Raw genomic sequence first — 16,767 nt, forward strand, 5'->3', positions numbered from 1 at the left:
CGGAGAGCCGTGACTCCTAGAGCCCGCTTCACCTGCTTTCTGTTTTCCTGGTCTCTCTTGTGCTTCATGGCTGCCCCTGGTCTGCTTGAACTTCCAAAGTCCCCCCTCCCCTATCTCACTCCCTTAAATCTAACACCTGTTTCACTGGTTAATTGCTCTCCTCTGCATGCACATGGCTTTCATCGCCTTCCTTGCAGCCTCCTGCCCCACTTCTGAAAGTCCTATCATCGGCTTCTTCCCCTTGAAGCAGCCTCCTCTGGCCCCCGGTTGTCCTGCTCCTGCCCTGGAGTGTGCCAGCAAAGAGAAGGTGTCCTCTGGCTTGAAGGACATCCTCCCTCCTCCAAGGCTGAATTTCAGGAGACCGGCCTTGTCCCCTGCTCCACTTTCCTATTCATCTGTTTGATGCTGGGCCTGGTGCCGGGAGGGAGAGAGCCGTGGGTCGGGCAGAGCTGCCCCTTGCCCCACTGCAAACATGAGCGGAGCTGAGAGGTGGGGTGACAGGTGCGAAGGGTCCTGGCAGAGGGGGAGGTGCGTGAGCAGCCTTGCAGGGGGCTGTACAGGCCTCTCTCTGGGGAGGCTGCATGCTGGGCGGCAGTCGGCCGGGCAAAGACCTGGGGACAGAATGTTCCAAACAGCAAGTACAGAGACTGGGTCCATGAAGCAGGTCTGAGGAGTGAGGCCCACGGGGGTGGGAGTGGAGTCACAGTGGGGCCCAGATGGCATAGGTCCTTGTGGACCACGGAGACATCATCGATGGTCCAGGAGGGTCCGACCTGAAGGCTTGAAGCAGGGGCATGATGTGATGTTCTCTGATTCACGTTTCCAATGGGGCCCCGATGGGCCTGGTTTACAGGGAGAGCGGAGGGGAGGAGGTGGCTGGAGGGGTCCAGGTGAGAGATGATGGGCTCAGTCCCTGGGGGAGGGAAGTAGACACCTGCACAATATGCTTTGGGAGAAGAACCGTCAGAAAAAGAAAAAGAAAGTAAATGGATAAAAACATCATTTCTCTGCTCCCATCCTGATGCTATGGGGATACAGGACACCCAAGATACAGATGGACGCAGCTCCGTCCCAGGTGAGGGGGTCCCGGGGCGCAGGGGAGCGGGACAGGGCCGTGCTCCCAGGGACTGGGGTTGGGTCCCACCTCGCTAATAGGGTGCGCTGGGGCTCTCTCGCTGACACGACATGTCCTAGGCCGCCCGCATCTGCGAGGTCAGCCTGACCTCCTTCCTCCTTCTGTCAGCTGCTTCTCAGAACCAGCTCACGATGCGTCGGACGCCACGGCCGGTCGTGAGGGAGCACTCTGTTATTGGCATAGTTGTGACATGTGTCCCGGCTCCCAACACCGGAGCTCCCCCACTTTTGTAGAGCAGACAGGCAGCAGACGAGAAAACAGCGACGCAGAACCAACACCCTCTGGGATCCTGAGGTGGCCGTTCTCCTCCTGTTGCCAGGACGCGTCTTCCCTCTGCAGCAGGTCCTGGGCTCGTGGGACTGAGCCATCCTGAGTCTTCTGAGCTAGCTGCATCTCCTGCCCCCCATCCCCGTTCCAGAGGAGCAGTGGCCCCTGAGAAAGGGAGGGGTGAGTGGCAGAGAAGCCACCTCCCACGCAAAAAGGCAGGTGTCCCGGCACAGGGCAGTGGGAGGGATGCCTTGCACCCCGGGCAGGGTGTGGGGTGGAGGGCTGGACTGACCCCTGGGTCTCTGCACCAGAGCCTGGAGGTGGTCCCCTCGGTCCTCAGGCACACTGCCTAGCACGCAGGCCCCTCAGCATATCCAGGCCTGGCTTCTGTCCGTGGGAAACATCACCTTTTTCCTACATGACAATGACACCAGATAATGAGTCAAAGACCTTTCTGGCAGGGCCTGGCGCACAGTAAATACCAGTATCCGGTCAAGGGGACGATGATGATGTTGGAAACAAAAGCAGTCACTCAGCATCGTGGCCCAGGCGTCCTCAGAAATAACAGCGGAGAGGGCTTGTGCAGACCTGTCTCTCTCTCTCCGTCTCGCCTTTTCCTTCAAGACTGTTCTCTGTTCCACGAGGGGAGGCTTTCCTGAGCTGGGGGTCCGGGTGATTTCGCTCACTTTTGCTGGGCCTTGACGACCGTGAACTGCCCACAAAGATTCCTTAACATTCCAGGAACACACATTTTACTACCACCTCCCGGCTTTCTTTACAAAACAGCTTTCATCTACCATTGAAGTGTCTAAACCAGAATGATGAGTGGGGAAAGCAAATTAACATCAGATGAAAAGGCAGGAAAATATAGCCCGATACAGGCATGTGATTTGCTCCTGGGGATGAGCCCCTTCCCAGCCTCACCTCCACAAGTGGGGAAGGAAGTCTATCCACCACGCTCCGCAAACATCTGCAGACCAATTACACTCAACAGTTTACAGGTGTGGAGAGGGACCCGTCCCTCACCTGCTACCCTCCCAAAAGAATTTTCCTAATCTCTCTTAGAAACAAAGCACACTTTTCTCTCGGGCTCTTTACGAAGCAGGCGGAGATCACAGGCCCTCCTCCCAGTGGGATGGAGTCCTTGGAGGCTCGGCAGAGCAGGGCTGGCTGAGGTCCTCTCTCAGGGCCCCTGCCTGTATCAGAGGTTGTCTAATGTCATGCTGATTCCCAGGTTTGCTCCCAAAGGGCCCGATTCAGCAGATCCAAAGCAGGGCCCAGGAAAGAGCATTTTATGAGACTCCCAGGATCTGCTTATTACCCGTGGGATAGGCCGGTGGTTCTCCAAAGCTGGTATCTACCCAAGAGGTTGTTAAGAGACCAGCTCCGGGGCCCCACGCCCCAAAGCCCCACGTCGGAAGGCTTCAGTGGAGCCCAGGAATCTGAATTTCTGGGGAGACTCTCTGGGATTCTGAAGCAGATGATCTGAGGACAGAGGAACATGGAGGGTAAGTCTGGTCCCAGGCAGATTCCTCTATTGTAGGTCTGGGGCGTGGCCCGAGGTTCTGCCTTTTGAACACACTCCCAAGGAGTGTTGCTGCTGCTGGTCTGGGGGTGAGGGTCCCCTGTCAGGTGGCCGAGCCACAAACCATCTTTTGTCCTCCACAGCCGTGCATTTTAGATCCTATTTCTGCTTCCTCTCTAAAGGCGTCCTCACTGCCTCGTTCACAGCAAGCATGATAAACCAATGCTCTCTACTGGACTTTCCTCAGTTACTGCAGTACTCTGAGAGCATCTTCCCGAAAATGCCGGTTTCCGTGTACAAAGCACTTCCTCCGGCAAGTGAGTTTGGGAAGTGCTCCCTGCTGGGGTCGCAGGGCCTGGGTGAGAGGCTGCCAGCCCATGTCCCTACCTGCCCTCGCCCCGCTGTGCTAGACGGATGCTAACAGAGCCCACTTACTGAGTGAGGACGACTCTGCGTTCCTTTACCCAAAGCTCTTGCATCTCTGCCCGACTCAAGGCTGCGGATCCCACACGCCCTGTTTGAAGTCACGGTGTCCTTCCACGGCGTCAAGTGGTCCAAGACAGGGAGCCGTGTCACCCAGTGTTTGGGCCTCAGGACTGCCATCCAACGCCACCATTTTTGCTGTCGAGTTGCTGGCCTGTCTGCACTCCCACAGGTGACAGAGCGCAGCAGAGCCCACGCTGACTTCTGGAACACACGCCCCACGACTTGTTCCCATTATGCGGCCGCCTTCTGAAGACAAAGGCAGGTTCCGGCGATGGACATTTCAAGACCCCTGTGTGAGCTCTCTAGGCCATGATGAAGTGCACTGAATAAGGCGGGGTGGGGGGCAGCAGCAGGGGTCTTTCGGAGATGTGAGCTCATGGCTGAGGAATGCAATTTCCCCCAATGTGGGTTTCGGGTGGACTTGTCCATGAAACCCCACTGTCTGCAGAAGACCTTTGCAGGCGGACCGTGATGAGGCTGGCACATTCGGCACATTGGGCCCTGTAGAGCTGTGAACCTCCCTACTCCCCTACCGAGTTGGGTGTGCTCTGAGCTGCTAGGCAGATGCGGCCAGGACAGATGTGCTGTTCCGTTTGCTAGTCCCACAGGCTTGCTTACGGGATGAGAGTTTGCACAAAACCCCATGGGTTTGTGTGTAGATCTTACCCTGCCCCTCCTGGCTCATCTGATTACAGAAGTCTACAGCAAGAGAGCTAACCAGCCGCACACCCTGCCCAGGTAGGAGGGTCCTGGGGGAGAGGAAAAGGCCTTTTTGCAGCTCTTCTGCTCTCCTGCCCAAGTTGCCTCTGACCTTGGAGCTCAACACTAGTCCTCAATCCTCCCCCCCTCCTTTGCCAAGCATATCTTAAACCAGAACTAAGGTAATCTGGACACAGCTCCCCCAAACCAAAACAAAGAAATTTGAGTAAACAAAAATCACTTTTCTTCCATCTCCAAGCCAGAAGGAAACGTGCAAAAAACATGTACTCATTTTCCAAGCTGTACATGAATCCCATAAATCCCACCTCCGTTCCGAAACCCACCGGCAGAGCCTGGTGGAGCCGGCCGGGCCAGCCGCGCTGACATTCCTGACAGCTCTTCTGTCGGAAAATTTCTTCCTTTTCTTTCCCGGGGCCTCTAATTCCTTTCTTGGCTTCTCAGGCCTAACTGCGTTTTGATGCAAACAGGAATTAGTCCCGTCCCCAGTCCTTAGGGGCGCACGGCAGCCGGGGCTCCGACTCAGAGCTCTGCACTGCGCTGGGGGGTCTGCACGCCTGCGGATCTCCCGTCTCGCTCCGCTCTGCGCTTTTCTGATGGGCTGGTCTCTCGGGGCTGACTCCTGGTCGCCCAGCGCGGGCGCAAAGCCTCCGGGGAGGCGGGCCTGGGCTGCGGGAGTCCGCGCGAAGACACTCTAAACGTAGAGAGCACCAGGGGAGCGCCCTCCCACCGTGGGCCGGGCAGGAAGTTGGCCTAAGCAGCAGGGGCTCCTCATCCAGAGGGCGCGCCCAGGGTCTGGGGGGGCTCCCGAGCCGCCTCCAGTCCTCAGGTCCCCGCCCTCTCCCCCCAGTACTAGGAGGGTCGGGAGACCCCGGCCCACACCGGCTCCGACGTCCCGCCGCGAGGGGCGGGGGCGCGGGCGGGGGCGCTAGGAGGAGGCGCGGGGCGCAGCGCGTCGGGCGCGGGCGCGGCGCGGCGCGGCGCGGGGGGCGCGGCGCCTTTAAGGCCCGCGTCAGGCCGAGCGAGCGCAGGGGCCGGGCTCGGGGCGGGGCCTCGGCGGGGCGGCCGCGCGGCTTCACCTGCAGTTCGGAGCGCGCGGAACAGAGGCGCGGGCGGCTGCGAGGCCGGCGGACGCACCGGCCTGAGGGAGCGCGCCGCCGGCCGACTTGGCCTGGCTCCCGGAGCCCGGCGGCGATCGCGGCGGCGCGGCCGGGCTGGAGGCGCGGGGGCCCGATCGAGCGGCGGCGGCGGCGGCCATCGGAGCTGCGCGATCCGGGCGGCGGCGGCGGCGGCGGCCGGGAGCGGGCTCCGGGCGCCGGGCTCCGGGCAGGCGCCGGGGCGCGGCGCGGCGGGAAGATGACCGCGGGCTCCGGCGTGCTCCTCATGCTGCTCTCGCTCTCCGGCGCGCTCCGGGTAAGTTGCCGCCTGGAGTCCCGGCCGCTCGGAAGCCCCGGGCGCCGCGGGGCCGCCCCCGGAGCCGGCGGGGCGCGCACTCGCCCGGAGGGGCTCTCCCGGGCGTCCCCGCCGCGAGCACCGCTGCATCCGGAGGCTCCCGCGCCCCGCGAAGCCGCCCGCGGTCGGCAGGAACCGGGAGCCGCCGGACCCGCGGCGCGCCGTGGTGCGGAGCGGGCTGGGATGTGGGCTGCTGGAGGGCCCCGAGAGCTCTGCCCGAAGCGAGACCCGCCAAGCATCCTTCGGCCGCCCCGGGTCCGCGGCCGCGGCTCGGAGCTCGGCTCTCCCGCGCCTGGGCAGGCTGCCCGCTGGCGGAGCCGGCGCGCCCTCCACCGCCCGGGAGCGCGAGCCTCCGGAGTTCGCGAGCCCCAGCCCGGGCCGGGACTGCGGGCGGGGGAGCTGGCGACAGCAGGCAGGGAACCAGCGGCGCTGGGGACACCCGGTCTGGCCGCGCTGCCCGGGTCCGGGGTCTCGCGGAGCGGCGCCGCCTCCGCGCTCGTCCTCCGGGTGCCGACAGGGACCTTGGCGGAGGCCGGGCGGAGGCTGTGGACCGCGGGGCACCCTCGCCGCCGAGTCCGCGACGTGCGGCCCGAGCCCGTGTCCGGCGGGGCCCTCGCCGCCGGGAGCGGGGCCGGGGAGCCAGGCGCCGGGCGGGCGCCGGCTGAGGGAGCCCGGGACCGCGGTCCGGGCGACCGCCCCCTTCCCGCCGAGCCCGCGAGCCCGGCCCCCAGACCGGCTGTGCGCGGCGGGTGCAGGCCCCGGGGGCGGCGTGCGGGGCTGCGCCGGGTGGCGCCCCCGGAGAGGCGGCGGGGCCGCGGGAGTTGCAGGAACCCCCTCTCGTGGCCGATCGGCCTCGCTGCTCCTCCGGCGGCGCAGCTGTAACCTCGAGAGGAACAAGTGCGGCGCCCCCGGGCCCGCTCCGAGGCTGCGGGGCGCTCCGCTGCGCTCGCCACTCGCCCGAACCGGGCGAAACTTTCCCGGGCGAGTTCGCCTGCGGGGCTCCGGCTCTCCGTGCAGCTCCGTTCCCGAGGAGTGGATCCGCGGTTTGGAGCTTTCCCGAGGAAGGAACCCGCACCCCTCGGCCTCCCCATGGAGCTTTTGGGGGAGGGCGCCCGCGCCCCGGCCTGCGGCGAGTTGGAGTCGAGGCCGTGAGGGCGGCGGCCCCGCAGAGGCAGGACTGCGGACTGCGCCCCTGGTGCCCGTGTGCGCTGGCGGGGGAAGGGGGCCGCGGCGCTCCGTCGTCTCCGCCCAGCGTCCCTGCCGCGCCGTGCGGTCTCTTCGACGACTCCCCACCCCGCCTGGCCGGCCTGGAGCCGCCACTCCCCGAAGCCCGGCTGGTGCGCCTTGCTGCCTCCGGCGCCTTCCGCTGGGCAGGGTCCTGGGGCGCTCCAGGACAGGCGGACACCCACCCTTTCGGGTCAGTTAGAGGCGCTGTCTCGCCTGGTTGCGCTAGAGATGGGGGCTCCGAGGGCGGACTAGTGTTCAGCAGAGCGGAGGTGGGAGGCCTGGAGTGTGGAGCCCTGTCTTTGGGAAGCCTCCCTCCTTGCCCAGAGCTGAGCCGCCCCTGGGAGGACCTCCTTTCTTGCTCTGCCGCCTCCTCCTGTCCTGGTGACCCACGGAGAAGACGTGAGCCTGCAGGCCCTCGGCACCCAGAGCCCAGCGTGGTCCTCAGGCTGCCGCTGGCCGGCGCTCCCTGCTCTCTGCGGCTTCTTGTGCTCCTCACATGCTGCCCTCTGTGGGGCAGGAGAGGTCCTCCCAGGCAGCCCTCCTGCCGTCAGCCGGCCCTCCTCCGCACCCAGCACCGCGACGCCAGGCCAAGCCTGCAGGGCCCCCTCATCCAAGCTGGGCTCCCGCGTGCCCTGCGCCGGAAGCAGAGGCTCCTCCCCCGACGCAGGGTCAGAGGGGTCGGAAGTGAGGTGCTGCCTCCAGCTCGTCCCCGCCCCATCACTCAGGTCAGTTCATCCTGCCCACACCTGGGTGTGAGCACAGGACAAGAAGGCGTTTCCAGAGCCAGAGACCACATTCGCACAACTCTGGTCACCGCACGTGGTGACAGCTGTCCTGTGGCGTCCGTGGTTCCTGACACTCCCTCGCTGTGCCCGGTTCATCACTGACACCTGACCGCGGGTGCCGGCGTGCAGCAGGGAGCGCTCGGTGCCTGCTGGTGTGGCTCTGCCCTTGTCTTCCGGGGTCCAAGGGGTCTGGGGGGCTGCTGGCCCAGGTGAGGTTTGAGAGCATAGAAGCGCAAGAGCTCTGGGTTTGGGCGAGGCCGTGGCTTCTGCGTTTCTGCCTAGCCAGAGGCCAGACCCAGCCTGCCGCAACCCCTGGTAAACGTAGGCTTTGGAGTGAATTTCTGTCCGCTTCACATTTGTTCCAACCTCTTTTCTTTGCGTTCTCAGGCCCATAATGGGGATCTTACAGCCAGGGAGACCTGCAAGGCTGGATTCTCTGAAGAAGACTACACGGCATTAATCTCGGAGAACATTCTGGAAGGAGAGCGGCTACTCAAAGGTAGGGGGCTTGCGGGGGGTGAGAAGAAATTGCGTGTGGTGCTCTGGACGGGGGAGACTTTTCCACGAGCAGGCAAGGTGGGCTGCCTTTGAGCCGGGCTCTTTGCAGGATGATGGCTCCGAGGTCAGTGAGATGGGGAGTCTGGGGACCTCAAAGGCATTTTGCATCGCAGGTGAATGATTCAGAATGCCTGTCATTTTTGAGGTGAATCATTTCCTGGGCAACAAACTGGAATTCGGATGTAACGTCACCCAAATAATGTGCAGGGAGAGACTTTCTTGCTAAGTATTTTTATGTATGAAATTCTAGATTCTTAAATTATCCCTGCTTTGAAATGCATGATAAAGCAGACGATGTTGTTGGAGATGCGGTAAATAAGCCCACAGACGTTCTGTTCACAAATGTGGCATTCATTTTCATTACTGCCCCACTGACAACACGAAAACACACATGCAGGAGGGAACTACCAATTAGCTTTCTCGTAATTGTAGGATTAAATCCACACTTGTGATGGGAACGTCAGAGGCAGCTTCAGAAGTCAAGTGACAGTAGATCATTTTGCATGTTGATCTGTTTCCCTTTCGAGACAAACTAATTAAACTTTCCATTTGCATGGGAGGGGAAATAAATCCGTTCTTCCTTCTGAGGATTCCAAATCCTACCACGAACACCGCGGCTGTGCGCCTTCCCAGAAGTAGCAGCTTTTAGCTGATTTCAGAGGGATGGAGGGAGCGAACTTTGGATAAAGCTTGAGAGCTAAATTTTGGCTCTCACGACTAAATAATCCTCATGCAGCTGACTTTCTCCCCGGTTTTGTGTTTTAGGGAATCTGGGATTTTCCCTTAAGAGCTGACAGCGGCTCCTCCGGGTGGGGAGAGGGTGGGAACACGCACACAGCGGGAGGCGAATTTCCAGGTTCTCTTCCTTGGAGGTGGAGCTCGTGGGCTTCCCTTGTTCGTGCCTGGTTGTATGAATCGGGATTGTTACCGGTACCAAGTGCAGCTCTTCTTATGTGCTCGGTGTCGTCTGCATTGACTGCTAAGGGTATGATACTGTTGACTCTTCCGTTGGTTCCCCCCAAAAATAAAAATTAAAATGAAATTCCCAGCCATTGACCAGAAGCAGAATGGGTGTGTTGCGCAAGGAGGCTTATATTAGTAAGAGTTTTTAGGCGCTGCTCTGTGAATTTTAGGGAGGGTGGGCCACCTTTCAGGGTGTATTAGCCTACTGAGTGTCCCAGTGTGTGCACTCGGGGAAGGCCCGGAAGATGCTCTCACACTCAGTGTGTTGTAGTGTCACACGTGGCAAGGGACACGCGGCACCGCCGTTTCCTTGTCCAGAAGCTGGCATCCTGGGCCTCTCTGGGGATGGAGCCGCTCTTGATAAGATCGTGGGTATCAGTTTTATTCAGGAACGTAAGGAAAAGTGCCTCTTAGTAAAGCCAAGTGCTATGTACTGTGGAAGCGAATGGCAGATTCTCATACCTTTTATGATGAAACGTGGGATTTCTAACAGGCATATGGTCTCCGTCCTGGCTGCTTTGTGGTTCCAGGCTGAACTGGCTTCTGCGCTTGGCCGGTGTCGTGGGGAAATCTTGGCCACTGGCTGGACCTTGGCCGGCCCCCCTAGCCCGGACAGGCTTCACCCAGTGTGGAATGGAGAAGGTGAACCTGGATCAGCCTTCAGCCCTTGGGGGTGCACGACCCATATGGGGGCACATACTTATCCCTGAGTTGAGGCCCAGCCCCACCCAGGTGGAGAGGGGCGGTGCAGGTGTCTCCCAGGCATCGGGACCTGCTCTCACCCTCCCGTGGGACAGGCTAGAGCCCTGTTGCTTCTCCTGCACCTGTGTGTATCCCCTTCCCCCCACTGTTCTCAGGGACCAAGATGTTTTATATCTTAGAAATAATTTTACACATATGGAGGCAAAAGTTGACGCAGACACACACTCAAATCAGGGCAGATAAAAATTCCTCTTTTTATGTACGCTCTCTGCAAACCACAAGACCACAGGGAAGATGTGTGCATCCAAAATAAAATAAAGCCACGATACTTCTGTTATTCTGGTAGGAATCAAGTTAAATAGATAATGACTGCTTATAATTGAGTTATTCCAACAGAGAGAGCTTAACCTTAATTTGACAAGCGAAGCTTCCCAGAGTCACCGTTTTATTGTAAGTGTCCTGAAAGCCATTAACGGCTGCTTGGTGGCTCCTTCTCTTTGCCTGAGTCAGCTTACCAGCAGCCCCGAACATCCAGATTCCAGAAGGAGCGATTTGTTACACAGTAATTAACTTATTTATGATAAATGGATGGAAGAAATGTCGTGGCATTTTGTTTTATGTCTAAATGAAAAGCATTTACATTCTAAAAATTTCATGCTAATTAGGCTTAAAATAGTTTTCCCCAATAGGGTAGTGAGCACTACGGTATTGTGAACCTTGTCAGCAGCAGAGCCTCTAAGTATAGTCGTGTGGGGCATCCGCTGGGCTGATTTGTAGTGTTCCCGGATCCCCTCCAAGCTGGATTTCCTGTGCCTGCTTTCTCTGGCCAGCTCCCGAGCGTAGCCCCGTACCGTTAGCGGTAGTGTGGTTTCAGGATCGTTCACTTACGGCCGTGATCACCGGTGCGTGGTATTATCTAAAGGAGGATGGTTAAGCCGTTCTCCTTCGGCCAAAATGGGACGTTCCGTGCGCCGTAGTTCAGTGTGGGGCATTTGCTGAGCTGGTGTCTTTTTCTCGGCTTTGTTAATAATTAACAACCCACCCGCCGCTGAGGCAGTGACCTGCATTGCTCTCTCGTGGCAAGCAGAGTCCTGGAAAACCCAGACCAGCTTCGTGGCGAAATGGGAGAGTGATAGGCTGTATAGTGGAAGCCCAGGACTCGTGGGTCTTATCCCCCCTGGGTCCTGGACAGGAAGCGGCGGCCTGTGAGTAGCCGTGTCTGCAGAGGGGAGGAGGGAGTGGAGTCTGGATGCTAACCTCACAATACAGAGAAGAGGGGAGCGAGAAGAGGGGAGCGCTGCTTCTGAGGACTGCCTCGGGAAGCCTTTGTGCTCCCACTCTGCCTTAGCTCAGGGCCATCCTGTGCAGCCCAGCCACACTCTGTGTCCTCCTCCGAGAACTTCTGCTCTCTGGGCCAGCATCTTTCTTGCTGAAACAGGATGGTTCACGAGGGCAGCAGCTCCGGCACTCTGCTGTGCTGTTTTAGATCATCTCAGAGTGTGCTCAGCCAACAGGATAAAACCCCATTACCAGAACCTTAAATGAAAGGGGCTTAATTTTTCTCATGTGATGGTGAAGAGAGATGGTCGGGGTCTGGAGCAGCTTGTGAGTGCCATTATCACTACCTGATCTTTATTCTGCCATCTGTGGCTTGTCAGCTCCGTTTATTGCCTCCTAGTTGTAAACTGGCTGCTGTGGCTCCGGCCATTGCATTTGAGTTTGGAGAAGGATAAAGGAGGGAGGAGGGGCACCATTTGCATCCTTCCCTGCATGAGGAGATCAAGCACTTTCTCAAGATGCTTGCTGTTCTCCTTGGCTAGAACTAGGTCACATGCCGCTCCCAGCTGAAAGGGGTGGGGAGGCTGGGATGCAGAGAATTGCTGGGAAGCGGAGAATTGCGTTGTCGTATTTGGGTTAGAGCTATTATGATCCACCACCTGGTAGATCCATCTCCTTGGAGCAAGTAAGATTCTGTTTTAGGAAGGAAGGAGGGACGAATGGATACCGAGGAGATAAGCATGGGTGTCTGCCCTTTAAGGCTGTGGCTTCCAGCACCTTCCCTAAATGCACCCTGGAATGAATGACTCATTTGCATACTAAGGCCCAGAGAGAGAGGGATGGGAGAGGGAGGGAGGGATGGGAGAGGAAGGGATGGGAGGGGAGAGATGGAACAGGGAGGGATGGGAGGGGGAGGGATGGGGGAAGAGCCCACATGCGGGTGTTTGGCATCAGCACCTAAGAATTGTGCACGGCGTCATGGGCAGGGCCAGAGGTACCACTGTCTTATCTTGACAAGTGTAGGGACACTAGCCTCTTCTCCAGGCTGTTGGGCTTGACCCACCCCCGTGCGACCCGTCGCTCTTACTGGGGAAGAAGCGTCACGAGCCGTGGGACGAGAGCATCAGCTAGTCTGCTGGTGAGCCATACCTGGCTTTGGGCCTGACCCGTGTGGTGGTGGCTGTGCAGTGACAGTCTCAAATGAAGTCGTGAATGAACCTGAGAACGCGGACACTGTAACGCATCTGGGCCCCCTCACCTGCCGGGGAACGGGAGCCGCTGGGACACCCAGCTGGTGGTGCTCATGAGAAACTCCCGCACGGGCTGCCTGTCCCGCGTCCACTCTCACCGTCTTCCTCAGACTCCTGCTCTGTACTGACCCGTTCGGCGTGCGCAGAGTCCTGTCTACGATGCTCACACGACAGCTGGACTCTGCTACACCGTGGTGGCAATACGGCCCTGCTACGGCTAGGATGATCTGGTTAGGTTACTCTGTTCGATGAGGCTTCTGGGGAAGGGTTTTTCTTTTTTCCTTCTTTCCTCCTGGTAGAGAGGAACCTGTTCAGCTGGTCATGCCCTCTGCCTTTTTCCCTTACCTCTTCCTCCTGCCTGGAAGACAGATGTGATGTCTGAGACAGAGCAGCCATCTTGTGACTGTGAGGATGGTGGAGCGGGAACTAGATCCTAGGTGGCGTGCTTGAACCGCATCCAGATAACCTCTGGGCTCGTTGCCCCTGAGAGGTAAGAAAACCAAGTCTGAAATACCACAGGTGGGTTTTTTGTCCTTGGTAGCGAAGGCGATCCCGGGTGAGGGAAGCGAGCGCGGTGCACGGCAGCAAGTAGCTGTCCTTCCCTCTGGAAGCCTGGAACACATTTCATCCTCTGACCGGAGCCCAGGTGTGGGGGGTCCCGCTACCCATCCTTTGTTCCTTGGGTCTCAGTCTTACTCTTTCTGTAGCGGACCTGCTCCTTGTGGACAAGAATCCATGTGCAGCACCCCAGATCGCAGAGTGCACGCCGTGGTGCTCGGTACGTGTTTGCCGAGCAGATGAAATGAACAGTCACCCACGTTAGTGTCCTGGCCAGGATGTGGATGAATCATTAGATGTAGGAAGCCAGGCTGCCTGTCTGCCCCGCCCATCAGGGAATGTGCAGTCTCCGCTGGCTCTCTTAGCCGTCCTCCTCCGGGAAGCCAGGGGAGCAGGCCTGGGGGCTCTGACTGCAGTGCTGCTAGCTCCAGGACCTCGGCTGCACGAGGGGTGGAGGCGAGGGCGGCCACAGAGGACTGCGCCCTGACCGGCGGCTCCACTGGCCTAACGCCAGCCTCTCTCTCGCTCTGGAAGCCAGAGGAATGCTCCTTTTGGAGCACCGAGACCTGCTCGGCCTCCGTTGGCAGCCACCTCCGGGGTCCCCAAGAAGGAGCCCCCAGAGCCTGCTGTGGAGTGCTCGCTGGAGACGGTGATGCCCTTCTGGCTGTCTTTGGGGCCAGCCTTGCCATTTTGGGGTTGCTTGGGTTCTTGGCCGCGTCCCCCCCCCACCCGATTTTGTCTGGGGGCAGAGATAGGTTGAGAAAGGGAAGTTTATTCCCACAGACAGTGGCCTTGGTCAGAGGCAGGGCCAGCCTGGGAAGGTCTGGCCACCAGAGTTGCACCCGAGCCAGAGCGCAGGTGCAGAGGGGGTCCCGGTGGCCAGAAGAAGGCAAATTGCCGCAGGCTCGCACTCCGCAGCCACGTGGCCCGTGTGGCCCGAGGGGGTGCTGGTGGCATCTGGGTTCCTAAGCAGTATGTCAGGAGCCCCCCACCCCACATCTCCTAACTTCGGGCCTGTGTTTGTGGTCACTGTCATCAACCAAAGCCCCACGCTGCAGAAAGCTCACGCACCAGTTCGACTCGGGGATGACAGGTGCATGGACGCCCCGGCTTCAAGGTGAAGACTTCCGTGTTTCAAAACCACATGTCTTGACGGCATCTCAGGATGTGGGAATGCGAGGTCACGTGGGATTATCCTACAGGACCCCTGGGTTCTGGCTACAACACACACCAGCCCTCCGCAGACCCCGCTGTGGGAGCCTCTGGAAAGCTTTGCCGACAAGGTAAAACGGGTCCTACTTTGTAGGTCAGAGTCTGGTGATCGGTGAGGGAGGCTGAGGGGCCGGCCCGAACATGTGCATTTGCTCTACGTTCCCTGTTTGTCCGGACGCGTGCTTGTAGCTTGTTTGTCCTTCCCGTGTACTGTGAGCAAAGATGGTTTCAGCGTTCTGAGATCACGTGCCCGCAGGCTACCCCAGATGTTCATGGCATCGTCATAAAATTAGCAGTTATCAGGGGCTCGGAAGTGCTAATCGTTTCTCATCTTGGACGATTGCGACACACAGAGGCCCAGTGTGTCAAGACATGCTCGATCGCTGTCGGTGATGCTAAGGCCTCATCGGAAGTGGATCTGGCCTCCGTGGACACCTTGGGTTTGCAGAACTGGCCCTGGGATCACAAGAGCCTGGATTCTGGGATGCCACTGGGCGTTTTCAATTCTGGGCATGAAGCACGCGGTCCAGAGCACGTGCTCTCTGCTCTCTGGCTTGGCCAGTGCTAGGGGACTCCGAGAGAGTCCCTGGTGAGGAGGCCTGCAGTCCAGAAGCCAGGACATGGGTGATCTGAGCACCAGGGACAGGAAGGAGGTCTCTGATCGCGGACCACAAGGGGAGCCAGCAACTCTGCCTGAAGGAGGCCCCTGCACCCTCTCGTGGCAGGATGAGCGTGAGCGGTGTGCATGCCACTCATCTGCCCCAGGTCTGGCAGCCCGGGTGTCTCCAGGGCTCCCCGTGATAGGTCTCCAGACCTACCCCCTCACTCTCTGCCCCAATCCCTCCGTTTCTGCATCTTTGAAACTTGCTTAAGCAGATGCCAGAACTAATCAGCAGCCAAGAACAAGGGAACGAGGGAGGGTTCGTCCTTCCAAAGAATGTGCTGGTTGTTCTATTTGAAGGAGCGAATTTGACTTCGAGTGAATTCCGTCACGACAAAACACCATACTGCGTGTGGTTCCTGTGCACCAAGGGCGGTAGAGCTCCCCACTTCACGTGCTATGAAGCCTCATGGGACAGGCTCCCTGCGTTTAGTTTCCCGGGGGGACGTGGACAGTTGCTGGCTGGTCTGCTTCTGTCAGAAGGTTCAGAATTTGGGTGACGTTTTGCCCGGGCTCTCGGCTGTCCTGTCCTGGTGTTTCAGGCTGGTCCACTGACTTCCACACGTCAACAAGAGAGAACAAAACAGCAAAGCTAGCAGTTATCTTTGGCCGGTGTGTTCTTTCTCCCAAAGCCCACTCCCCTTCCCGACCTCCATAGGGGCAGCTGCTGTGGGGGGGGTCTTCCTGGGCGCTGACACACCTGCTCCCTTGACGCCTGCGAGACACCTGGGGGCTCGGGGTGTTTGCAGGTCCTGCCCTAGCCCCGCCAGGTCTGGGCAGAGCGCCCCGTGACTGTGCACCCCCCACCCGCCCGCCTTCGCAGGCAGGAGTTCGCTTGGGTCGTGGATCCTGTCGTTCCGTAGTCAGCCCGCATAGTTAGCGGCGTGGGAGACACAAATTTAGCTGCTCTGGACACCGGAAATCCAGCAGGGCGCGTCTCCAGGCCGCCCTGAAGGCGTGGGCCGGGCTCATTCCTCCTGGCGGTCCCCAGGCAGAGTCCGCGGCCTTGCCTGCTCAGCCTCTGGGGCACTGCGCTTTCCTTGGCTTGCGGCCCGCGCTCTGTTCCCACAGTCACCCCGGTACTCCCGCCTGTGCACCCCCCAGGGCTTCCGTCGCCACCTCTGACCCGGCTGCCCCCCTCTTCCACTTATGAGGGCCCTCCTGATGGCACCGGGCCCACCGCAGTAACCCGGCTGTCCTTAATCTCCAGTCCCGTGTAGGTCACCACACAGAGGCCCGTGTGCCAGGCAGGGGACACTCACCGGCATCCCCAGGGCCTGCCTCAAGCCTGTGTCTCCGGCCCCGACGCGCTGAGGTCCATGCACCTCTCCGTGTCCTTCATTCCATTCCTGGGGGTCCGCAGCAGCTCCCGTGGACACCCCCTTCCTTGTGGGGGAAACGGGGTCCCAGAGCAATTGGGGAAGCCGGGGACACGTCAGGACATGCCAGTGCTCAGACGCCCCGTGCCGCTCATCCAGTTCCACCTTGTTCCTGGGGCTCCCAACCCCCTCCCCGCCCTGCCTTCTTGTGTCCCCAGTGCCACTTGGAGCCGTGCAGGGAGCAGGCTGTGGAGCCCACAGCAGCTCGTGGCTTCAAACGGCCCCTTGTTTGGCTTCACTGTTTTCCTCCTGCAGCGCGTGGGGATTTAGGAAGGATTAAGGTAAGCCTTCAGCGACACATAAATATCCACCTCCCCCTACGGGAGGACGGTCCTCAGGACGGTCCTCGGTCCTCGTGGTGGAGGACGGGAGCTTCCCTGCCCAGGCGGAGGCCCGGAGAAGCCGCAGGGCGGAGGGAGGCCTTCCTGGCTGCCGTGGGTGCATTTCCCATTTGGAATCCAGTTTCATTAAGTTCCAGCCCCTGGGTAGGGGGTGCAGACCCGTGTCTGTTTGGGAAGGATCCTTCTCTCTCTCTGAGCAGGATGGAGGAGGGCGCGCCCCCTCCCTGGGTCCTCCCTCAGGGCTGTGCACCTGTTTGCCCACCCGACATGG

The 16,767-nt window shown here is 59.8% G+C and overlaps 1 protein-coding gene across 1 annotated transcript in view; it reads left to right on the forward strand.

The window, feature by feature from the left end:
• The first annotated feature begins 5,426 nt into the window (after positions 1-5,426).
• Positions 5,427-16,767, forward strand: part of CDH4 (cadherin 4) — a 511,528-nt gene continuing 500,187 nt past the window's right edge. The window contains exons 1-2 of the mRNA XM_047746454.1: positions 5,427-5,543; positions 7,982-8,093. Of these exons, the coding sequence (XP_047602410.1) occupies positions 5,487-5,543; positions 7,982-8,093 (169 nt within the window). The 5' untranslated portion in view covers positions 5,427-5,486. The remainder of the gene's footprint in view (positions 5,544-7,981; positions 8,094-16,767) is intronic.

Source organism: Lutra lutra, chromosome 9, assembly GCF_902655055.1.
Source record: "Lutra lutra chromosome 9, mLutLut1.2, whole genome shotgun sequence".
Classification (NCBI taxonomy): Eukaryota; Metazoa; Chordata; class Mammalia; order Carnivora; family Mustelidae; genus Lutra; species Lutra lutra.